Source organism: Columba livia, chromosome 2 (assembly GCF_036013475.1).
Source record: "Columba livia isolate bColLiv1 breed racing homer chromosome 2, bColLiv1.pat.W.v2, whole genome shotgun sequence".
Classification (NCBI taxonomy): Eukaryota; Metazoa; Chordata; class Aves; order Columbiformes; family Columbidae; genus Columba; species Columba livia.
The window spans coordinates 137,989,119-138,014,390 of NC_088603.1; the positions used below are offsets into that span (position 1 = coordinate 137,989,119).

Below are 25,272 nucleotides of genomic sequence, written 5' to 3' on the forward strand. Positions count from 1 at the left end.
ATTTATTTTATGAATCAAATGAAGATAATTTCTCAAGGCAATAAGATATAAAAATCTCTGGGTCAGGAGCACATTCTGTTTACATTGATTTAGGGCTGTGGCTCTGCACCTTATTCTTATGGTCTTTATCTTTTTTTTTGCTTTCCTCACTAAGAGCTGTGACTGTCAATTTATTTATTTATTTATTTTTAATGGCTAGCAGTATATGGAGAGATTTTAAAAGGTAAGTAAGGTATGTCACTATTCATTGTCTGAACTCCCCAGACTTTAGTAAAAGTGCAGCCTTCCTCCTCCCTCTCCTCTTCCCCCTCTCTCTGGGTGACGGCGTCTGCCTTCCCCAGGCTCAGTGCACTCCTGGCTTGACAGGCTCCTTCTTCTTACAAGGTGGAGCCTCAAATCCCTGCTCCCTGTGTGGGATTTAGGGCAGGGGGATGTGTGGAAGGATCTCTGCTGGCTCTCATCTCCCAGACAGCATCCTCCATCTCCTCCCCCTTTCAAATCCATTGCTACTCTTTTGGCAGCAACCACAGAGGAGCTCCTGCTGGGAGCCCCTTTCTTTGCATTTAAGGTGCACAAATTAAAAAATGTAGCCCAGAAGCTGGCAGGATGGGTTGGTGCTGTACACACCAAGGCTCCCTAGAGTATAATTAGGAGAGCAAAGGAAGCTCCTCAGGTATGTTTATCCAGTGAGCAGACTCCTCAGAGCTCACCCACACCTACCTGGATGGCAGAAACTCACATGAGGACAATAATACACAAGTATATTCATGGTCTATAGTTTACATACTGGTGCTGAGTCAGAGTATGTGAGAGTGAAAAGATTTTCCTGCAAACATTTTTGCATTTCAGGAAGACTTTGCCTTTTGCAAAACACAACAGCTGCAGGTACCCAACTTGTGGCCTCGCTCTCAGACCTGTATTTCAACCTCCAAACCCTTACCTCTATTTATTCATTTTTTTTTCCTCAGCAGTGCAGACTCCAGCACAGCAAATTTAAGGCTGCTGACAACAGACTTGCTTTTCTTAGTTACCCTTTTTGGGCCCCAAAGATGTGTCCTGTGACCTCCTGGGGTGCAAAGCTGCGTTAGGGCCTGCAGCACCAGGCTGCATGTCCCAGAGCAGCAAGCTCTTCTCCATCAGGAGTTTAGAAGGGTGGTTGTCAATTGTGACGGTTGAAGTGGTTCGACTCATCGAGAAACTAAATTTACTTCCTCAAAGTCTGCATTGCAAGTGTCTCCTGAGCTTTTCCCAGTCTGAGACAAGATTTTTTCTGAGGGATGAATAAGCATAGTTTCAAGCCCATAAAGAAAACAACAGCCATCAGGAAAGAAAAATAGAGTGGGAAGCAATGTTTTATTTTTAAATGTTTGAAGCGTGAATGTGCTCAGTTAAGGAGAGACTGTCAAAAATACAGAGGGATTTGGTGCCCAAATAGCAGTGGTGCAAGTTTATCGGAATTCTCCTGCGTTCTCCTGTGTACTCTTGGCTAAAATACAGCCCAGCCCACCAAGGCGCAGGGAGAGGGATGTTCCTCCTGCCCCTCCTGGGAACCACAGCCAGCATGGAACCCCCTGGTCTCTCTTTCTTTGACCAGTGCTATACCCAGCTCCCCTGCAGAACGGAGGGAGATTTCTGGTGGCAACTTGCGCCAAGGCCCAGCCTGCGCTTGCAGAAGGGCAGTCCTGTCCCAGGGCAGGAGGCACAACCCGCTCGCCGAGGTGCCTTCCAGGCCTGTGCCTACGTCATTCATTCAAAAGTGGCTGTAGATTAAAAATACTTCATTTCTGACAAGTTAATGAACTCCCATTTTCAGACCTTAGTCCTTTAAATAGCAGAACAGGAAATATGAGTAACTTGCAACATCTGACAGAAAAGGAAAGTAGCTGCTTTGTTCTTTTATGGCCTGTTACCCTATGGAACAATGACGTGAGAATGTGTTGGGACAAACCTGATGAGGTGCTCTCTGCCTATTAGGTTGTTTGTTTTTCCCCTGTTTAAAGGTGTCATTTGCCTGACCATGGATCCTGAAAATACCCAGCGAAACCACATGCCCAGCACTGGCTGAGAACCCTGAGTAGTGAATTGTTATTGCAAGGTCTGAGAAACCATTTGACATCTGGAAATTATCCACTTTACAAACATATTCTTTATAAAGAAGTAATGCTCTCCAGGTTTTAGGAGGGATTTCCAATATACCTTGGGGGAGAAAATTATTTTGCAAAACCAGAGTGATTAAGGATTTTAGCTTACACCAGCAACCCCGGCGAGAAGCACCTGGATGGGTGCTCTGGGTGCTCAGACTGCTGACGGCTGTGGCACCGTATCCTCCTGCGCTCAGGAGATGTGCGCTACCCACGTTCAGCTGGCAGAACAGATGGACTTTGATATCTTCTTGGCTTAAATTGTTTTAGCAATTCAAATCCAGAATGTTCTTTTTGCAATTACCCAGGGCAGATATATTTTATTGCTCTTTGGTACATGGGTAGACTCCTTTATACCACTCTCCTTTTTCACAGTTTAATTGTTTCCAGCCTTCCTTACTGGAATTGAACTAAATATATATCTAGAATGGAAAAAAAAAAGGTGAAAAGTGACATATGTGGGAAGATGCAACTAGAAGACTGCTTTTAAGTGTTCCCAGTTCTCAGTCTTAGCTTGAATAAAGTTTTGAGAAAATCTGAAATAATTTTGCAGTGTACTTTAGGGAAGACTGGAGAAAGAAGAGTCATCATTCATAGGAAAATCAATACAGTGGACACTACAATTTTGTGTTAACTCTTCAGCCACTGAGGAGCATGTGTTGATTGAATGGGGCCTTGATGTGCTGTAAGCTCAGGGCAGACAGATTTCCCAAGATCTACACAAAAATCAAAAGGAAATTGGGCATCGTATGTTAATGAGCAACTGATTACTCTGTAAGGAAAGTTTTGAAGCCATTTGTCTTCCACTTGTAAACAGAATACCTCACTGATTCAACGCACATAAACTAATGCTGCAACAACTTTTATCTCTAAAGTGCTGGAACCAGAGCTGTGCCAGCTCTGATATGAACCAGATATTGCAGTTCGTGTTAAAATTCATGAAAGGCTTATATTTCTTTAGGGCTAAAAACTAATAACTCTTACTATGATAAAGCTTTGATTTTTAAAAGACACCCCCCCTCTTACTTCAGCTTGCATATCAGTCTCTTCCTGCAAGTGTCAGTAACTGAGACTTAGCGAGACCATAATACGCCATGTTAAGCATTATTTTGGATAACCGTCCTCAGGATATAATCTCTTCCTAAATCCATCTGCATACGCAAGAATGTACCCTGATTACATGGCTATGAATGGTCTCCCCAGGAAGGGCCAGGCAGCTGTCAGAGCCTGCTGGAGCAATTAGTACACTTTTTCCTACCAGCATCCTGAGCAGCCCGCTCTCCTAGATAAGGAGTTTGATGCTAAATTCAACCTTCCTGTCTCTGGTAGCTGTTTCCCCCCTTCCTGTGAATGCTGTTTACACCAGGGCGGGCAGGACATGGGCTGCCGAGTACTGTCAGATTGCTGACTGGCCCAAAGCTTCTTTGCCTTAGCTGAAAGATCTGTGCTCACTGTATTTAATTACTATCACATACATTTCATTGCCTTAGGTAAGGCCATATTGCTTGCCTTTAAACAGAGATTGAAAAATTCTATGGCTACTTATTAGATATCCTACCACCACTCAAGAGCTAGTTAACATTTTTTCTGCTCTGTAAGCAATGCCATTTTAAAATAGGTGTATTTAAGACACTTGGAGCTAGAGTATTGTTTGACCAGTGTGAAAATGTCTTCCTCCTCTCTGCCTCTCAGTGCACTCTGAGGTTGTAAGGGTTTCAGTTTCACTAAACTGTTATGAAAAACTTCAAGATTATTTGCTTATGTTTGAATAACAGTTATAATCACTGGCTAAGAGGATTTTAGCAGCCCTGAATGTCTTAGCTTTTGTATCTCAATGTAATATCTGACTATAATATCTAAATAAAATATGTGACTATCTTAGCTCTTGTATCTAAAACCTACCACCAAGAAACAGGTTTCAAAATACTGCAGGAAACCCTTCTCACACATTTTAGAGGACAACCCCCAAACCCAAATGAATCATACTCAGCTCAAGTGTTCCACAGCATCCTCCTGGGGAAGCAAGCAGGTACCCTCAGAGGACGAGTCCCTCCTGCACTTCGCTTCCCTCTGCAGCTCAGGTTCCTGGGATGGAAGTGACTGAAGGGCAGTGGATGGGGGGGTGGATTCACCCCCGGCTTCTGTGCCAGCCCCTAGAATTGCAATTCTAAAGGACTCCTAAAAAGGACACCTCCCACATGAAGTTCTGTCCTTGCTTCTGGCAAATTGTGGGCATTTGCACATCTCCCTGCAGCAAGCTATTTTTGTTTCTTCCCCTAAGGTGTGTCTTCTTCAGTTTAGAAGTAAACAAAAAACAATGGCTTATTTTTTGCCTAAGAAAATATTTTCACAAAACTTTTCTGCATGCAGCCTGTTGCAGTCTGCTACTCAGCCTTGCTTGTTTCTATTTCCTCTACTAAAACTTTTTGTTCAACTATTTCTCCTATTAGGGCAACAAAGATGATTAAGGGAGTGGAGCATCTCCCTTATGAGCACACAAAAATCAAGGGGAGTTGCCACAAATCTGGCTACCCCACTTATAATTACAGCATTAGAAAACAAATGCAAGAAGCCTCGGTCCGTTGAATATCAACATTCATTATTCCAGAAAAAAAAAAAAAAAGTATGAGCTTGTATTAATGAAGCAGAAGCCTGAGCTGTAACACTCAGCGGTGCTGCTCTGCCCTCTGCAGACTAGATTGTATAATCACATCTTACCCCAAATCACATTTAAAGCCCAACAGACCAAAAGTTGTCAATGTAAATTAAACATATATGGACACTACCTCCTGAGGGTGCTCTGTGACACTGCAATTTTAAGTAGGGTAAGTCAGGAGTATTCCTGAGGCAGCGAGTGTTTCCTGTGTGTTCTCACTGAGTCCACACTAAGTCTGGGAAGTAATTACTGCCTGAAGAGCACCGACACCTGGAGTCCAAATTCAGAATGGACTATAGGAAATATTTGTGTCTGTTACTCTAATGTGTGCCAGGCAGCGTTTCATCACCATGGAGAACCAGGATTTGTTGTAGAGCAACTTCTTGGTACAAAGAATGGTTTTCTACGGCAAGATTCATGGGACAGCAAATGCTGCCATTCCCTGACTGATTTCCCACTTGTAAGGGACCAGTATGATATGGGTGATAACCTGCCTTGACGGACACACCAAGGTACCAGCATCCCACTCTGCAAGAACTTCAGCTATTTGCCCCCTCCCACAGCAGCTGGCTCCACCTTTTCTTCTAAGTAAATATCCAAGGAATGTGGTAAATGCATTCACCTTTATGAGTTCTTTGCAATTTAATGTGCTCTCCTCATGCTATCTCGTAAAGAATGTTAAAACTCATTTCCTTTTCAGGTATGTGCTACATCCTCTCTGATGTGAGAAAACACAACAGTCCTTATTGTTTCCGATAAGCTGGACAACGGTTTTTTGTTAAGGGCATTTCCTAACCCTTCTGACAGAGAAAACATGGTCCTACACCATTTTCATAAGGCTTCTCTTGGATAGGAACAACACAGTAGAATTTCTATGACACACAATTCAGATTTGTTCCAACTTTTTATTTATTAAAGTATCGACATTTCAAAAATACTCATTCCAAGCACACCTGCCAAGTCCCAAGCATCACATGCAGCCCTCACAGATGCGCAGCACCTGATACTCCTTTACTCCAACCCCTACAGCTTGGCCTGTCTGCAGCTATCAGGTGTCACGCAACAGAAAAAAATGGTCATATCTTGTGCAAAAAGAGCCTGGAAGGAAGAAAAATTTGCCTGCATAGCACCCAGCCCAGTCCCTCCGCTATTGTGTGACTACCACATGTGCTGGTTACATGACCCGAAGACTCACATGTCAGGAAACAAGAGAAGTGAGCAGTCTTTCAACAAGTGGCAGCTTCCAGTGCCTGGCATTTGCAGAATACCTTCAGTACAAAACTGAAACGGGTGTTCAGGAAAAAAAAATCTTTATTCAATTTTATACAGTGTAGAGCTTGCAATATGTAATGCAATTAGGCTTCTATAAGCTAAATTTTATGGCAGGGCAAAAGCCTTAATAATGACTCTTCTGAGCTATATATTCACCATCTGGTTTGGACACCCTCCGCAGTTTGTAGGTAGAACAAGTGAGATATAGTTAGAACAGCACATTAAAATTTGATAAAGGAAAGCTATCAAAATGTACGATGTACATCTGATTTGGATTCCTATCCAGAAGTACTGACGGAACATAGATTTAGAAAAGCTGGTATGACATTAAACTACTGAGTACATTTCCAAGGGAACGCTTTTGCGTGGATTCTCATTTTGCCATCCTTCCTGGCTTTTGTTTTGGTGAGGGATCTGCTGCAGACTAATGCTGCGGGCTAGAGAATTTCCAGGCATATCACCCAAGCAAAATGAAACTCTGAAGTTTTAGTCTTGCCCATTTCACAAACAGAAATGGTATTATAAACTTCCAAAGCAAAATAATGGAGCAAAACCGTGGTCACATACTCACTTTGCAAAACTGTTCCAAGTAGTTCCCTTTGACAACAGCTGAATGGCATTTTTGAACAGAATTCTTTACATAGTCCCTGCTGTCTCAGATAACTGACATGGAAGTATCACTTAGGGGTCTGGGCTACAACTTGAAAACTTTGTGCCACTTTACAAAGCCTTCATCAAATGAATATTCAAGCTCAAATTTTACCTTCACATTATTTTGATTTTATGACTTCAGAGTGGTTTGTAACATGCAACTGATGAAAGCACAGGAAGGGAAATCAAATACTTAATACCACTGCTCTTTCCAACAAAATAATTTTATTTATTGACATAGTAACTATTTTCACATCTAAAAATACTCCACATTCTGTAATGAAGACCAATAAAATAAGCACTATTTCTGTGCGTTTAAAACTTCACTTGTGCAAAGAGCTGTCATATCCCACCATTCTGAGCAAGGCCAGAAACAAGTAACTACACTTGAATAAACATGATGATTTCATGGGAATGCTCAGGTTCCCATATATATTTACCAGTAAAGATTATCTTCGAACATTTCCAATGCTCGGACCACAGTCTTAATGTCGTTAGTGATACAATCACCTGCCAACAATCTCTGTTCAGAAAGTGAGCTCTCTTTGTACAGCTCTCCAGGCTAACGGAAGAGCGAGGGATGAGGTGACCTAGGAGAAATGCTGACTAATGTCAATAGATACTGGTGTTAATCCTTTTTCACTTCTCCTACACTCTTTCGTCTCAATTCCTTCCTAGTCTCCACTTTTCAAGTGCTCCAGGCTGTCTTCTTGCCACAAAAATCAGCAGCATGGATGTCTTGAACTTTCGTTTCTGCACGATTTGCTCCGCACACTTGGTAGTGCAAACTGCTCCAGTGGGGGTGACTATTTCTCCTGGTTTGTTTAAAACAGGGTACAGGAGACATGCTCCTTTTCCAAGTCACATAAGACTTGGTCTCATGAACTGAGATGGGTCTTATTATTTTCCCTGTTTCCTGCTCACAAGTTGCAAGCCTAACTTGTTCCTGACATTGTGCCACAAGTTCCAGTGCAAATTCAGGCCAAAAGAGCATCCTGTGGGGCTACTTGGTCATTAGTTTCAAATGGCCTTGGAACAGGCAAGTCAAGGCAGCTTAGCACTTTTTGAAATGCATCCTTCTTCAAGAAAAAGGATAGAAAATAGGTTTATTCTTCTCTGGAGCTTGTTAATAAATTACATCCTACTATTGGGGGTCCTTCTCCTACCATTTCAACACGGATGTTTCTCTGGGAATGGAAATCACCCAGGCCCACCTGAAGAAAACCCAGAACACTTACTGCTTAGAGTTCTAAGTGCAGGCTCTAAAAAACCACTGACAGAGGTGGCAAGGTGATTGCGATGCAGACGACATTATGCTTCTGGTCACTACCGGGATCTGCTCCTTCAGAGGGGTACAGAAAAAGCGACAGATTCAAGAGATGATTTCTATACGAAAGATCACATTATTGTTTTGGAAAAGCTCAGAAAAAGAACAGATTGACAATATACAGATTTAGAGCCATGAGCAAAACTTCACCAAAAAAGAAGGCTCTGTATAGAATTGCACAAAGTAATCAATTTTGAATTTATTTGTACAGTACCACATTCTGCATAGCAAAAAACACTGACAGACTTCCCATTTTGACACACTTTTCAGTGTAGCAATTGCCAGGACTGGTAATCCCTTCCTTCCTCTCTGCCTGCCCAAAACTCAAATCCATCTCCTGTGTTATTTATATATAATGAAAAGAAAGAGCTCGTAAACTATAGTGACATTAACAGTAATCAAGAAAATTCACCAAGTAAAATGATACTGGAAGTAGTTTTATGATGTTACTGGAGGAAGGGAGTGTGTTGAAACAAGACAGTTACACTTTCTGAATATGTAGTATTTTGAAGTGAAGCTGAAGTGAAAGCTAAGTGAAACTGAAAAATCCAAACTTGAACGCCAGTGGGGATATACATTTTCTCCCTCTTAAAAGCCTGAGCCTTATTTCCCTTGAAAAAAATGACAAAAGAGTCATATACTCTTCAGAATCTCTTTAAAATTGCACAATATTTAATAATGGTACAATAACTTGTTCACCTCTTGCAGTGAAGGCTGAAGGGAAGTCCAAGAAATTCACTGTGGTAAAGGTCCTGAGTCAGCTGAAAGTGCTTTGAAGAAAGTAGTAGGAACTGGAAGGAAATTTCCAGCACCTGCAGTTTTTGGCTACTGGTGGGTAAAATAAAGTTTTGGGGTATGCTGAAACCTTCAAAGTGAGAGCTGATCTTGCAGTAATTTTTAAAGAGATCTACACCCACTTGCTCATTAACAGCTACGAGCAATGCAGAACAGCAGTACTAATTTCTATGCAGAAGTTCATATGCTTGTGTGTCATGGCTGCATCCCAGCTCACCACTTGGAGTCCAAGATTTTGCAAAGGAAATAAGGCGCTCTGCTAGATATGAGGAACAGCCTCAAGGTGCTTTGCCCCATGGCTAAATCTATCAATTTCCTCTTCCTTTAACTGAGTATGAGCTTTAACCTCATTTACCTTCCAGCAAGCCTCCAAACTGGCTGAGCTTTCTAATAATTCAACTCCCCCTACTGCTTGCAAGACAGTTGAATTGAATAAAAAAAGCTTTTGAGTTGAAGTCTGGGTGTTATAATCTGTTTCTAGGTATAAGTATTCAGGTTTCCACCTTTTCTCAGAAAACTGTGCGAGAAAGAATTGCATCTACAACCCATTTCCAGGCAAGCAGGTACCACACGCAAGACGACTTTATTCTGTATGTTTACCGCAAACCCACCGAAGCTGCTGGTCTGTTTGGAGGTCCGTTAATTCATTAATGGATCTCCAGCTGCACTGACAAGCGTATGCTCGTGCTCCTTTCTTCTTGATCATCTTCGCTCTTAGTTTACTGAGCTCAGGCATGTTATTCCTGTCAATGGAGTGAACTCAGTTGAGGATCACACATTTTTTTTGAAAGAAAAAAGATTCATGAGGCCATTTCAATTCAGAAAAGCTCTTACGAACATTTCTGAGTACCATTGTTATGAATGAGTTTAAGGATATGTTTAAATTCTGTTTTGAACACAATCCTTTTCTGAGACCAGTCTTGGTGCATAGTTGCTGTATTCTCAGATCAACTGGAGACTGCTGTTTTTGTAAACAATGTTCTCCGTCAGATTTAGAGACCCTGTGTGAGACTCCAGAAGAAGAGTGGGGAAGAAAACCAGGTAGAGTTAATTCTTGTGTTAAGAAATTACCAAAAATGTTTTATCAAATTTACTGTTAAAATCCCTATGCAGAATGGGAACAATTAGAGAGTTAAACTTTTCATCAGGAACTGTTACCCAGGATGGTTGTTTAAGTGACTGAAATGAAATGGCCATAAGAGAATGTAGATCAAACCACAAATAACTCCTGTGCAAGCATCAGTCACAACAAATGAAAAATCAGCATGGCTATTACAAAAACAAGTTGTTTCAAAAAACAAGTGAAGAAAATTTAGCATTTTAACTATCCCTGCTCTCATGACCTCCCCCTGACCACCCATTACTGGCCACTGAATTGCTCAGAAACAACATTAAGAAGCCCAGATAAAGAAAGAAAACCCAAAACACACATTGAAGGAAGAATTTTTAGAAAAAGAGGTCAGACTCTTACTCATGGAAAGCAAATGTTTAATCTTCAAGTTTGCTTTTTAAAATTCAGATTATTCTAAGTAAATAGCTAGATATCTTGCTAAAGATCACAGATTTTAATCAATGTTCCAAGTATCTGATACTAATGCCTTTCACATCTTTTTAAAAAAAAAAAATTTCTTAATTTCAAGATCTCAGAAGCAGAATAATTTAGACTTTAAGCAAATAAAAGAAGCATATTTTTATTTAACACTTCCAGCTACCAAACTCATCTTAGAAGACTAGTTCAACACTGTATATTTAACGCTGCTTTAAACAATGGGAAAATCATAGAATACTTTGGATTGCAAGAGACCTTCAAAGGTCACCTAGTCCAACCCCCCTGCAATGAACATAAGATTTTCATTCAAATTTTGAAACTGGAAGGGAAATACAGGAAAAAAATAACATGTAATAAAAGAAAGTAATGGAAAAGGAGATGATGTCTCCCTTACTGTTCTACTACAGCTGTCACACCCCTGGTGGCCAAACACAATCTGAATACAACCACTACCTCCATCAGTTAATGGGCACATTCAGACTTCACTAAAATAAGAGGAATTGAAATTTGATGTCTGTATTAGGAGCATGCCTACTACGCTACCCTTCACTCAGTCTTGGCATTAGATACAGTTTTAGAGAACCTGAAAGTAAGAACTCCCTAAGTCTTAAAAAAAACCTGAAATAATTAAAGTCAAAGACATCACAATATAAGAAGAAAAAAACAGTCCCACCCCTCATTTAATCACATCTTGCTTCAAAAAGAAGTCTGTTAAGAAACAAATGTATTTGATTTTCATTGAACATGACCACATAGTAATTGATATTGGAAAAAAGAAAATATGATTGAAGCAATCACAGTCTGTGTGATTGAAGGTATGGTGAGAAGTTCATGCCAAACAGTCCCCATTCATTTTGCAGGCATGCTGGAATGGCACACCAGAGGCCAATCCATCACACAAACTGTCTGCATATTGCAGTAGATATGAAAACAGATTATGGGACGTGTTTCATCCCTCCAGACTTTCCCACCTGATCAGCAAACAGGTTGCATGTATTCTCCTTTTTAGATAACACAGGAGTGCTAAGGACTTTTCAACTTTCCTGTTTCTATCAAGCCCCAAAACACAGTAACAGGATACTACTACCAAACATATCTCAGACATACCTGAAAAAAAGATAATCACAGGACTGATCCCAGATGTAATCATTGAAAAGTGACACACGGAAGTCGCAAGCAGTGCAACGTAGTTGATCACACGTTCTGGTCAAAAAAGAACAGAAAGTTCCAAGTGTTTACTACAATCACAGAAGCTACACAGACCATAACGGTTTTGACGTACAGCACTCACTCACATATACTAGAAGCAAGGTTGCCCTGTAACCTTATTTTTTTTTTTACATCTCTGGTTCATTCATTATGGTGCGTATTTTAACAATATGATCATGTATTATTTTTATGGGTTCCTAACCTCACTGAACAAATAAAATAAATGGATATTCTGGATATATTCTCTTTGGTCTTCCTCAATGGTATGGCACCTGACCCAGCATCCAAATACGCATCAAGTGCATAAGTACTTACCACAAAATTCCCATATGGAAATGTTACAATGTTCTACAGGGTGCTGGGGATAATCTTTAAAGTGTTATACCTCTCCTGCTAAGTTCAGCTGCAGCTGCAAAGCACTCTGGCTATTTTCAGTTCAGGCCCCAGGAAGACTTAAAGCAGCCCACTTAGATGCGTGACATACTTGGCATCACACAGAGAGCCGAAGAGAGGCGGGGAAAAGTAACAATACAGCAGCAATTTCCTTAACTACATGGTTTTGATTTTTGGAGTCTGTCTCATTTGCACACATCTTTCAACTCCTCAAACAAACAAAAGATCTCATGGTCAACAGCAGAGGATTGGAAGGGACCAGATGACTTAACTGCAGTTACAGGCAGCCACATGCTTAGATGAAAGTAGGGCTGTCCTGTTGAGTTCAAATGCAGAGCTCCAGAAACATAGGTATGAATAAAAATAATGATAAAGCAAGTAGAACTATTTTTTTTTACGTTTCATACCTTTTTGAAATATTTGTTCCTATGCCATATGGTGAAGAGCTTCCGCCCAGGTACACTGGACAGCACCTATATGGATTTCATTAAAAAATATTAAATTACACCACAACCTTTTGGAGATAGTACTACAATGCTTCTCCTAATTCAACAAAATGGTATTTCTAAACCAATATTTATTAAATATAGGCAAAGCATCCAAACGCTTACAAACTATAGAATTTTAAAATATCATTACCAATGTGTTCAAAGAAAAACACTATGACAACATCTCTCTATACTAAATATATATGGGACTATATATTGCAGCATTTGATAAATGTGTATTTCCATAAGACAAAGGAAGCTGTTGTTCAATAACTTAAATAATTAATACATTTATAATAAATAATTTTGGCGACATGAAAGAACGTTAGTAATTCTTCAAAATTATCTTTGTGTTTACCTTTTTCTTTAAAATGAATGCTTCTCTAAGTACTCAGTTTCTTTCTTAGTTATTGTCAACACAAATTAAACAGCAGCAGTATTATTAGGTGGACAACAAGATATAATCAAGCTATGTTCAACTAGCCAAGACATTTTTCACTTACCTTTTCCTATAAGCCTGTACAACAGCACTATTGCTTTCCGATGTGAAACCTGCTGAATTAGACTTCAATTTCTATTTAAAAACAACCAAAGAATAAAAGGCAGCATTACAGCAAGTTAACAATATCGTTTTACTTAAAAAGCAGGAGCCAGAAAGTCTCAGTTACAGAAGAAGGGGACTAAGAATTTGGGAATTTTCTTGCCTGTGTTTCTGTGAGGCTCTTTAGGACAAAAGCTGCTGAAGTAACAAATAAATGGGGAATGAGGACTCTCTTCTCATACTGAATTCCCAGCTCTGCCTGATGGAATTTAACACCACATGATCACTATGACTTTATAATCAAGACTTGGTATTTCATGCCCTCTTTTTAATAATTATGCTTTTAAAACCAGTTTTAAGTTAGGAACTTTCTCCCTTGGTGTTTTTGAGCTTTTGTTTTACTGAAACATATCACAGACTTCTGTTATTCAGAACGTTAAAGTGTTTTTGAAGTTTGCTATTTGCAGCACAGGAAACAGGTTATTTGAAATCTTGAATGCTAGAATTCTAGATCCTAAATGGGAAGTCCTCAGGACTTGTTGTCCTCAGGACAATATAAATGATAAAATCATACAAATTCACTGACATAATTCTTTCTGACTCAGACATATATATTGTGGTATACAAGTGTTTTTTGTTGGTTCAGTTTTAGCCACTTTGTAAGAAGTCTCCCTTATGAGGAAAGGCTGAGGGAGCTGGGTCTCTTTAGTTTGGAGAAGAGAAGACTGAGGGGTGACCTCATTAATGTTATGTATAAAGGGTGAGTGTCACAAGGATGGAGCCAGGCTCTTCTCGGTGACAACCGATGATAGAACAAGGGGTAATGGGTTCAAACTGGAACACAAGAGGCTTCACTTAAATTTGAGAAGAAACTTCTTCTCAGTGAGGGTAAGAGAACACTGGAACAGGCTGCCCAGGGGGATTGTGGAGTCTCCTACTCTGGAGACATTCAAAACATGCCTGGACGTATTCCTGTGTAACCTCATCTGGGTGTTCCTGCTTTGGCAGGGGGATTGGACTGGATGATCTTTCGAGGTCCCTTCCAATCCCTAACATTCTGTGATTCTGTGAAATCAAAGACGAAAAAACCAAAACCAATGTCACTCATGAAAACAACAGGGGGTTATGAAGCATAAATAATACAATTTTCTTCCGATGATACCTAAGGGAATATCTATTTTCAATGTTTCCTATCACTCTGACTGTTTTGACAATGTAAATTTGCGGTTTCATCTCTGTCTCCTCCTGTCAAATGACAGAAGTCATTTGCAGATGATACAAAACGGTGAGCAGTGGTCAATTACAAGTTCACCATGAGCCAGCAGGGTACCCTAGCAGCACAGAAGGCAACAGCATCCTGGGCTGCTTTAGGAGGGACATTGCCAACTGGTCGAGTGAGATGATCCTTCTTTAGTCAGCACTGGTGAGCCAGAATCACGGAATCATTTTGGTTGGAGAGGACCTCTTGAGATCATCTAGGCCAACCCTCCTGCTCAAAGCAGGGTCAGCTTCAGCAGCTTGCCCAGCACTGTGTCCAGTTGCATTTTGAAAGTCTCCACAGATGGAGACTCCACAACGTCTCTGGGCAGCCTGTCCCAATATTTGACCACCCTCGCAGTAAGAAAGTATTTTCTTGTGTACAGATGGAACTTAATTGCCTCTTGTCCTGTCACTGAGCACTACAGAGAAGCATTGGGCCCCTTCTTTACTCCTCCCATCAGGTATTTACATATATTGATAAGATCTCCCTGGTGCCTTCTCTTTTCCAGGCTGAACAGTCCCAGCTCTCTCAGCCTCTCCTCATATGAAAGATACTCCAGTCTCTTGATCTTCTCCATGCCCCTTTGCTGAAGGCCCTCCAGCTCCATCTCTCTCTTGTACCGGAGGGCCCAGAACTGGACACAGTACTCCAGATATGGCCTCATAGACATGTTTGGAGTGATGTGTCCAGTACAAAAGAGACATAGACATAATGGAGTGGGTCCAGCAAAGGACCACGAAGGTGATTGAGGACTTAAGACCATCTGACATATAGGTGGAGGCTAAGGGAGCTGGAATTGTTTAACCTGGAGAATACAAGGGTCAGTAGAATCTTATCAATGTATAAGAATATGTTATGGGGAAGAATAGACACTGGGGCCCACTGACAGGACGAGAGGCAATGGGCACAAACTGAAATACAAGAAATTCCAGTTAAACATAAGAAAGAACTTCTTTACTTCTTGTGAGGGTGGTCAAACACTGGAACAGGTTACTTAGAGAAGCTGTAGAGTCTCCATCCTTGGAGATATTCCAAAGCCACCAGCATACGGTCCTGGCCAACCAGCTCTGGGTAGCCCTGCTTGAGCAGGAGGCTGGACCAGGTGACGTCCAGAGATCCCTGCCAACCTCAACCATTCTGTGATTCTATGATATTTGACAGTATGCTCTATCTTGAACTCACATTTCCTTTAACATTTCCTTTAATTGCCTCTTTCTGCCTGGGTAAGGCCATCTCTACATATCTCTCCTGTTCCTCACTATAGGAATGTTGCATTTTCCTTTCTGCTTTATTTCCAAGTTATCCTACAGCTTGTTTTAGTTCATTTTTCGCTTTAAAACAGTTTTAGTTTCTCATTCGTTCTGCATTTCCCCCAACTCCTACTCACCAGAGGTGTTTTGGCAAAGCTGCTGTCATTACAGATCTCATCAATAATGTCATCTATATCTTCTTCACTGCTGCCAGCACTCATCAACAGTTTAGCTGACCTGAAAAGAAAACAAATCAGCCTTCATTTTGTAGCATGATCAGAGCAGTTCTAAGAATTGTAAGCTAAAACACAAGATCAGTTGCAGCCTTTTTCCTCTAATATTTCTGTAGTATCTAAGGTATGCCATCCAAATCATGACCGGACAGACGTAAACTGCACGATGACGCCTTTCAGTCCCTGTCGAACTGCCTCATCATAGGTCTTATTTTTGCTTGCTTCTTTTATTTCCAACCACTTCCAACCCTGCACTTACTGAGCAACAAACTGGACAGCCCTGATTTTTCACATTAATCTTCAGCAGCAGGAATATAAAAAGGTCAGAGGGAGTTCTCTCCTCATGTTATACAACTGCAGGGGTTCTGAGGAGTCTCTGCCAAACTGTATGCATCTAGAGAGATCACCTGCACTTTTTTTTCACCCAAGTGAGGAGTCTTGTCACTCAAGTCTGCTGTTTGATAGCTCTTTGTCAAATAAAGGGAGACATGGAGTACTGCTGCATCAACCAATCAAGAACAAGTCTACTCCTGAGAAAGAAAACTGTGATTTTAAAAAAATATTGTAATTAGACTGACTAAATTTAGGTGCTCATCTAACCATTATGCAAACAACAGGTAAGTTCAGTAATGTGACCAAAGGTAGGGGGGCTGGTCTTCTATTAGTCATTTGGCTCCTCAGGATCCTTGCCTGGGACCCTGAGATGTCCACTGGGTAAGCGCTCAGCAGTCCACCTGTGGAGACATCAGGCCAAGCCTCCCTGGTCCACAGACCTCCCAGCCGGACTCTGGGACACCTGGGAGGGCTGGGATGGAAACCTGAGGGCAGCAAAGACACCTGTGAGAGCTGGGATGGCAGCGACGTGGCAGTGCCTTGGCAGTCCCGTCAGCACCGACCCTGTCATGCCTGAAACTGTCAGTACTCAGATCGTCACTGGAAAATTGTGAAATTTGAATTGGATACATGAATGCATAGGGTGTAAGCTATGCACTTACTGTGGAAGATGGGGTCAATAAAAAAAGTATGAACAGAATACACAAATTACTTCAGTATCAACAGAATAAAATGTTTTATAATACTATTGCTAAAGTTCTTCCTGCCATAAATCACAAAATTTATAGCTATTTTATGTATCATGAGGTCGGTTATATAGCTAAGTAACCCCTGATCCTAACTCACAAGCACATTAGCGCAGCTTTTAACGCCATATTTAATCCGAGGTTGGGACACTCCCGATAGACAAAGACCATCTGAACTAACTCAGCTCATCGGCACACGACTTGGTGGTTTAAAAACAAGTAGAGACGGGTCAGTGGATGACCTCCGGCCACCGTTTCACTTCCCGAACCTCGGTATTTTCGGTTCCCGAGGGGTCTCGCCGGACGCCGACACCTCCCTCCCCACAGTGCGGGGGAGGGACGGGCCGCGCCGCCCCTGCGGCCGCCTGCTTGGCGGGGAGCGGGGTGAGGGCGCCGGGACCGACGCAGGACCGCTGACCTGCTCTCCTTCGCCGCCGACCTCTCCTCCTCCTCGCCATCGCCATGCCGGGGGCCGGGTACTGTCCCCATCCCCGGCAGGCGGCAGAGCCGCCGCTCCACTTCATCCAACAACTCGTCCAAGTCGTCCGCCATCTTGCCGCCGCCAGCGGTTGCCACGGCGGCGCCGGCAGGGGCGGAGTCTCCGTGCCCGCCGAGGTCTGGGTGTGCCTGTGGGGTGCGTGGGGCTCTCGTTGGCCGCCTGGCCATCGGGCAGCGCCGCCTGATGTCCCGCCACCCTCGGGAGAAGGGAATGAGCGAAAAGAAAAATTAACACAGAGCTGTAGGACTCTGCCGTAGTCGGCAGGATTCGAACCTGCGCGGGGAGACCCCAATGGATTTCTAGTCCATCGCCTTAACCACTCGGCCACGACTACGCATGCTGGTGTTTGTTTTCCCACCATGCTACCTCTAACAGCCCGCGCCGAACCGAGCCGGGCCGGACCGCTCCGCCTCCGAACGGGCTGAACCGGGCCGCTCCGCCTCGACTGGCCGCCTCAGAACGGGCCGCAGGGGCCCGGCCCAGCCCAGCCGCGCCGGGAATGTTTCAGGGTAACGCTACCTGATACAACTGTGAGGATCACAGTTTGGTATTTCGGGCATATTTCCTCACAGAGTGGCATGAAAGACATAAAATCGGATTTATGTATAACGTCACGAGAATGGCCTCAGCCCCTTTACCAGCAGACGTTCCCCACAGCCCGTGGCACAGACGGGGACACAGGAGCATAAGTGGCCAGGTGCTGGGTGGGGGAATGACACGGTGGTTTCAGCCGGTTCTGGCTGGTTCCAGCCGGTTTCAGCCTGGGGAACTGAGGGAAGCCTCTGCTGGCTCCCGCCAGACCATGGGGTTTTGGGCACTTTGTGCAGTTGAGCCACAGGCTTCCTTTTCCTTGACAAAAAGATAAGTAAGCGGGATGTGATTTTTTTTTTTTTTTTTTTAATGTGCTCTATTTAGCATTTTTGAGGGAAGTCCCATAAAACAGGGCCTCACCTATTGCCATACTAATAAATGCAGACAAATGTAGGGGGTCTCAGTGACTGGTCTTCCGATGTCTGTTCTGGTCTCCTCTGTCTTCAGAGACAACGTCTCGAGGTGGATGCGCTGCTGGCATTGTCAATGCTGACGCTTGGAGACAAATGATGGAGGTGAATGCTGTATATTATAATATTTGATTAGAAACCCAAGGAGGCAATTAAGAGAGAGAGAGGGCCTGTTAAGCAAAACAAAGCATTGCCCCCTCCTCAGGTCAGCTGAGACCGAGAACTCGGTGCTCACACACACCCCCCGCCCCCGTTGCCAAGGCTGTTCAAAATTTGTCAGCCCGTGATGAAGTGGGGGCTGCAGTCCTTAACAGCTCCAAGCAAAGCCTCTCGGTTACAAGGTGTTTTACAGTTCTCTTGGTACTCCAAGTAATGAGTTGCAAGCCCTGTTTGAATTCCCTTGTACTTAGGCTTTTATTTCATCGTTCCATTTTCCTCCCCACGCATCCTGGGGCTTCGTTAATACCCCAGCCCCTATGATGGCAGTGCTGCTGGGAGAGATGTGTTGGGTAGAACAGTTGTGAGCCTTCCCTGGGTTGATGTGATGGAAGAAACTAAATAGTGTTGATGCTGCTCCAGCTCTTTTAAGTGGTCCCTTGGTTGGGACTCGGTGTCGTGTAGGTAAATTCAATCCAGAAGAAGTGGATTTTTTGGTGGAATTTTTACATTCATCTCTTGCAGCTGTGGAGAGTTTAAACTAATCACAATTCTCCCCGGTATGCTATCATCTCTGTAATTTGAAAAAGGATCAGGAGCCCACAGGCTTGGAAAATCTTGAATAAACTCTTGTCCTGAAATACATCATCACATGTGGAAAAGACCACTTGCTGCATCATCTTAAAGGAGCTTAAGAATGCCGAAATCCAGTATCATTCTGGCATTCTTTCAAATGGCCTTAGAAATCCGAGTACATTCTCTTTTGACTGCAAAACAGCTTTTTTCCCTTTCCATCAATCCTGCGGCTGTCAATGTGTCTGCTGCAAGGTGCCAAAAATGTATGGAGTGTCTATGGGATAACAGTGCCAAAGTCAGGGGTGCCTCAAGGCCTTCTCCCATGAACCCGCTGCAGCATTTGCTCAGTTGGAAAGCATTTGAAACCAAAAAGAAAAAAGAATGAAAGAAAAAAAAAAAGAAGGAAAAAAGAAAAAAAAAAGAGGCACAGACCTCTAAAAATTCCTTGAACTGCAAGGATTGTTTTTGTGCAGATTGCTGCCTGCCGTTTAGATCCTTGTTGTTCAAAACTTTTGAAGGGCCTGATGCAATCAAAGAGACTTACTGGGTCAAATTGATTCCAGACCAGTCCCTGGAATCACACTGAGGTGAATCTGACATACTGGGCCTTCAGCTAAGCTGTGGCCAGGAGAAAGGAATTGAGGTCATACCCTGAATTTTGCCCTCTCTTAGGAAATGAGTGAATTTGCTTGTGCAAATCGTGTCTCTCACTGACAGCTTGGGGCTTATATTGGTGCAGACAGCAAGGTTACTGACTTTTGAGGGTTGGAGAAGTACAGAATGACCACTTTGTCTGACGATTATGCTTTTTTTTTTTTTTCCTTTTATACTTTCTCAGTGTATCCTGAGGAAGAGAGGACAGAAAGCTGGAAGGCTGTCCTGGGCAGAAGCCATCATGTTGTCTAATCCTCAAGCCACTGCAAGCTTGCTTTCTCAGCAGTGTTGATAAAACTGGATTTTGCCACTGCAGTGGATGAGGACAAAAAAACTTCCTAGGGCAGGATATTGATTTGCCTCCTCTGTTTTCTCTGGAAATCAAAGAGAGCCTTAATTAAGGCTGAGCAGAGCTTTCCTTAGTCCTCTGATTTGAATGATGAACTCTCCAGGGCCCAGGCAATGACAGAGGTCAGTAGAATCAGGGAATACCAAAGCTGTCATTTCCTCAGTGCTACCTGCTGCCAGCCTGGAGGGTAATGATTGCAGGGAGGCACTCTTCTTTCTGATAGTGGTAACAACATGTTGCAGCCCTTTCTGCCTTCTTGTCTCTTGTCTCAGAAACTGGGATGGAGGTAGCACAGTAGCTACCTCTCACCAAGGTGTTCTGGTGCCTCCAGCAAATGCAGAACCAGTTCAAGCCTTTGCTCCCAGTCACAGGATATTGCTCTAATTCTGTTCCTTGTCACACTCCAGTATAATGCCATTGTCAGTGACACCACACTTATTTTCCAGTAGTGGTATAGTGCATCAACGTGAGCAAATTCAGGCTGAATATTGATTCTTGGCCATAATTTAACCACTAGCTAGCATTTCTGTGGATGAAATTATTCTGTGTAAAGATATCAGATTGGGAGACTACTTCTTGAAAGACCACTTGGCAGCAAAAACAGCAGTGTGCGCAATATTCCTCATATAATGTTTCTCATTTGTGATGTTGGGAGACAGCCTTGGATCAGGGGACGGTTGAAGCTGGAGGCCAATGTAGTCTTGGAATTCGCTGCCAGTCCTTTCATCAAAGGTACCAGTTTGGTTTTCTGGCACAGCTTCCTCACCTGTGGGGGACCAGACTGGCATCAGGACTGGAACAACTTTCAGTTACTTCCAGCCTTCCCTTGAATTAATAATTTCAGGGTTAGGGTATGTGAGCACCTGCCATCTGGTCCCTGGGCTACCCGATTCTCTTGCAAAGGAAGATATTTCTGAGAAGAGCAGGTAAGTGTCCAGAGTGACAATCTGAGCCCTTGCTGTCAGGGATAAACAGGGGGTTTGTAGGCACACATGCCTGTTCTCAAAGGAGCATGACAGTGTGGTGCTTACCAAGGGAAGAAGTAGTTTTTGAGGAGAGAAGACAAAGAAAAGAAATACTTGTCAGGGGGCTTTTTAATGAACCTGGCATAGTCCAGAAAACTGCTTATAAGCATGCCATTTTGATCTCCGTGAGGGCATAACAAACATTGTAAAGTAGTTTTTGGAAAAAATTCTGTTAGTTCGTAAGGCTGTGTATCAAGAAGGTTACACTTCCAAATCAATGATAATTATGTGTCTTCAAATAAAAATGGTGTTGCCAAGCACTGTGTGGCTTTGCTGCACCTGCATTCTCTGGCACCAAGGGTGTCTCTCCCTGTAAAGCAGGGTAGAGGGAGTCACATGGTGATAAAGCAGGTTAATGCAGAGGAAACATTTCATCACAAGGAAAAAATGTTTCCATTTGAAAGACAGAAATAATAATTGGTAGTAAATATAAAATAGTTGGGCTGCCAGGAAGGACCTAAGTTGTGGAACATGAGTAGTAGGGAGCAAGTGCCCAGCAGAGTGGACTGGGAGCTATTGTGCAAAAATCCTTGCTGCCCATTGCACAGCTGCAGTGAGAGACAAAGAGCACACAAGACCATCCTAGTCAAGGGACACGGGAGCTGAAACCAAAGCAGTGATAGTGTTACGTCCCACTTGCCAAGGCTGGAAAATACTTTTCAGGGATGATTTCTCCAGATGAGTTGTGAGCTGGGAGTAACCAGTCTGTAAGCTATGGGGTTGTGGCACCAGTATGCATGTGTGGGAGAAGATTGGTGTTTGTGCGAACTCCATGCTGGCATCCCACTCCTTGGCAGGGCTGGTTGAAATTTTTCTTCCTCAGGCACAGGGATGCTGCATCTCAGAAGCTGGAGGTGGCAGTTGACAGAATTGGTGTTGTCACACATCATGTTCCAGGTATACTCCTTTCTTTTACTGCATAGCATTTTCCTGACATCCTTTTCTTAGTATAAGAATCCTGTTCAGTGAAGATGTGTGTTAGGCAGAATCACACCTGTGGTACATGAATGCTGTTTGCATGTGTGATTTTGTACAGGCTTTTATAGTTAAAGTGATTTAGAAGAATGTCAAGAGGAACAATGTATTTTGCAGCTGAAAGTTTCTTTAGGAAACCTCTCGCTAGGTGCTCAATAAATGCCAACAGGAGATCTTCATATCTGTAAGTCAGTAATGAGGTTTAAATTTGGACTTGAAATAAACCGTTTTCTTCTAATGTGTTCAATACCAGTGCAGTTTTTGAAAAGGGGAATGATTAATGGCAAAGTGAAAATTAAAAGCTAGAACCCCACTGATTTCAGCGGGGTCAGGATTTCACACAGAAGGTAGAAATCCAGTTCATCTCCTTGCAAGTGTCCCTTGCTTCAGAACACGAACTGGTAGCTCTCCTTCCAGCTCCACGCCGTGCCTCCCAGCAGAGGGCATTGCAGGGTGAAATTACTGTTTTTTAGGACAATCTGGCAGAAGGTAAACTGAACTTTAAGGGGTTCCTTGGCTAGTCTAAAATTTATTTTAATGATCTTCACTGGAAGAGTAGATTATCAGTCATTTAAAACCAAAAGATGCTGCTAGCAAGCTCTGTGGTTGAAAGGTAAAATGAAGTTTTTCTCCTAAAAAGCCCTAATGCCTGAAAGAGAAAGCATTTGTTTTCAGTGTCTCTTTCACACAATTTATTTTCCTATTTTAAACGACACTGTAGGCTGAATTGCAAAGGCTTGTTTCAGGCTGAGATCCTCTTGACATTCTGTAAAAAATAATAAACTGTTTCCTATAAAAATGAAATGCAGAATTAAAGTAAAAATGATGTGAGCAAAGAGGAGGAGAGAGAAACTTCATCATATGTGGTAGATATGAATGACAAATGTAATTTCAAAAAGTGGATATAAGAAAGGAGATTTTTTAAAAGTCAGGAGTGTGCTGTGTATCAAACCAGAAGCTACGGGGTGCCCAGGTACCCACAGGCAGTACATAGCCTTCAGTGCCAGTTTTCTGTCTTTCCTCCCATTTCTGCCCCAAGCCCTGCAGCCCCCACATTACAGACCAGGAAGAGACAGGCAGGGATGTAGCTACCACACAGGGCCGCTGAAGTGGCCTGTCCTGTCCCATAACAGTAGTGCCATTGCACTTTCAGGAAGTACTGGATTTACTGTACAGGATCAGGCTGACTCCACAACACAGGCACCCCGTTAGGTCTCTGTCTGCAGGCAGTGTTTAGTCCTGCTTATTGCGTGGCCACCCTGCAAACTGAGTGGGCACTTGCCTTGGAAGGGGAGAGTGAGGGATTGAGGGAATGAGGGCAGGTTGAGCGGTGTGTGGAGTGACAGTACTTTCTCTTGTTTAGCATTTGTTCTTTGGCAGATCACAAGAGGATTCAGCATGTTTGGAAGTCAGTATCATCATTGTAGTTTTACAGGTGGGGAAACTGAGGCACCCAGGAGGTTGTATCCTGCCTGGGCTCATCAGGCAAAATCAGGACAGAAGTACTAAGCACTGCCTTCTCTCCTGTTGATGAATTCTCAGCATAGTATGTTATAAACTCACTGGGCTGCACTGTATTTATGCAGTGCACTGAGAAACACTTGTAAAGTTAAAAAAGTACAGGTGGGCAAGAGTTAAAAAGAAAATTCTCCCACTTTGATTTTTGATAGTGTTCTCACTCAGGTTAGTTTACAGTGTTAAAACCAAAGGGACTTGAACAGAGCAAAGGTCCTGAATTTGAATTTCAGTGAATGATACTGAGGGAGTGGTTTGGGTATTTTATAAATACCCTAAAAACACCTAATAGGCATTCTGCTCTGGAGGACTTGAAAGGACCGTAACCTTTCCTACAGTTTAACAACACATTTCTTCATAAAACTAACCTAAGAGAAATTCCCTGCATTCCCACACTGAACACTTAGCAGTCTTTCCAAACTTATAATACAGCAGTAAATATAGCTTATAACCATAAAATTAAGGTTATGTGGACTTGTAACTTTTTATTTTATGCTAGCTCTGTAGGTTGCTAGCAAATTCTGCAGAGGTTAGTGCCCTGAAGTCTGCAACAAATTACATGGGTAAAATAAGAGGAAACAAAACGCAAATCAGAAAACAACCCTCACTCTTTAAACAGACACATTGGGTGTTTAAGGGGGAAGAAAGGCAAACAAAGGGAAGAGGAATCCACCATGAAATTCACAACTACTTATGCTCTACAGTTTCAGTTTCTTTTAACATAGTTCTTTGTGCTGTACAGGGAACTTGCTCACTTACCTGGCTGTCATTGCACTCATGGGGTGTTTGATGGCTACAGAACAACTCAAGAAAGGGTCTTAGATTTCATGTGTAACAAGTAGAGTTGTCTTGGAATGCTACCGATGAGATTCTGGAAACCTGTGCCAGATGAAGCTCAAATGTTGTGCAAAACTTAGATGATTTTTACTGTGGTGTACTAAAAAAATGTTTCCTGTGTAGCTGCATCATTGCAAATTGTATTATGAATTCAGAAGTGAAAGAGCCCCGGGCTTTTACAGAAAATGTGTACTGCTTTTATTATGTGGTTTTGCAGTGCCTAGAAAACCTTTGGCTTTCCAGTACTGTAACTGTGAACTGAAACATAATAAAGATAGTCTGCTGCTTTTTTTTTTATTATTATTTAATTTCAGTAGTGATTTGGGTCAAGGTGCCTCAGCTTTTGGGTTCTTGAACATAAACTCTTTAAAGTCCTCTGCTTTTAAGAAAATAGATGAGCAGAGTTTTGTGGAGATCAGGCCTTTCTAAGGTAAATTTGTGAGTTTCCCACAGTAGTTCAGTTGTCTTGAAAACTTTGCAGGCCAAGAGCCACCTAAGGAACGGCCTTATTTATCATGAAAGCTCAGTTTACTGAAATCTCTATCTGGCTTCTGCAGTGATTCCAAGCATTTGGAGAAATTGGATGCATCTTTATTGACTCAGGCCCTTAGCTAAAAGAAATATAGCCACAGCAGGAGGGGGCTAAGGAAGGGAGCGATTCATTTAGTTTTCCAATAGTATTGCAACAACATGGCCATCGTAATTTAAAAGCCTTTGGAACAGTCTTATTCATTTCCTCCTATCCCACTCCCTCAACTTTTTGTCTTGGTCTGGCTTTTGTTTGTTTCACACAGCCTGCCAGACCAACCCGAGCCTGCCTGAACCCAACCAGTTGGTCCC

At 42.5% G+C, this 25,272-nt stretch overlaps 2 protein-coding genes and 1 non-coding gene across 4 annotated transcripts in view; 1 reads left to right on the forward strand and 2 right to left on the reverse strand.

The window, feature by feature from the left end:
* The window catches only part of PLEKHF2 (pleckstrin homology and FYVE domain containing 2), a 44,004-nt gene extending 34,416 nt beyond the window's left edge, over positions 1-9,588 (forward strand). The window contains exon 8 of the mRNA XM_065054044.1: positions 2,001-9,588. The gene's annotated coding sequence lies outside the window, so the exon portion shown is untranslated. The remainder of the gene's footprint in view (positions 1-2,000) is intronic.
* Positions 6,929-17,622, reverse strand: CFAP418 (cilia and flagella associated protein 418). Of its 2 annotated transcripts, XM_005499492.4 has the most exons (6): positions 17,264-17,486; positions 15,671-15,770; positions 12,985-13,055; positions 12,401-12,466; positions 11,499-11,594; positions 6,929-9,585 (listed from the first exon to the last, which is right to left on the reverse strand). In XM_005499492.4, the coding sequence occupies exons 1-6, from the start codon at positions 17,395-17,397 to the stop codon at positions 9,426-9,428; spliced, it is 627 nt and encodes a 208-aa protein (XP_005499549.4). In that variant the 5' UTR covers positions 17,398-17,486; the 3' UTR covers positions 6,929-9,425. The 2 variants fall into 2 exon arrangements, with proteins under 2 accessions (XP_005499549.4, XP_064910117.1); XM_065054045.1 differs by lacking the exons at positions 6,929-9,585; positions 11,499-11,594; positions 12,401-12,466; positions 12,985-13,055 and adding an exon at positions 13,065-14,087 and having other exon boundaries at positions 17,264-17,622.
* Positions 17,597-17,678, reverse strand: TRNAS-AGA (transfer RNA serine (anticodon AGA)). Its single transcript has one exon. It is a non-coding gene; the product is annotated as a tRNA-Ser (tRNA).
* Between the last annotated feature and the right edge of the window lie 7,594 nt (positions 17,679-25,272).

Coding starts and splice junctions, on each gene's coding strand:
- CFAP418 (XM_005499492.4), bottom strand. CDS start 17,397: ATGGCGGACGACTTGGACGAGTTGTTGGATGAAGTGGAGCGGCGGCTC. Junction 13,056..15,670: donor GCTTTGCCAAAACACCTCTG/GTGAGTAGGAGT, acceptor GTTTTTAAATAG/AAATTGAAGTCTAATTCAGC. Junction 11,595..12,400: donor GGAACAAATATTTCAAAAAG/GTATGAAACGTA, acceptor TTTTTTGACCAG/AACGTGTGATCAACTACGTT.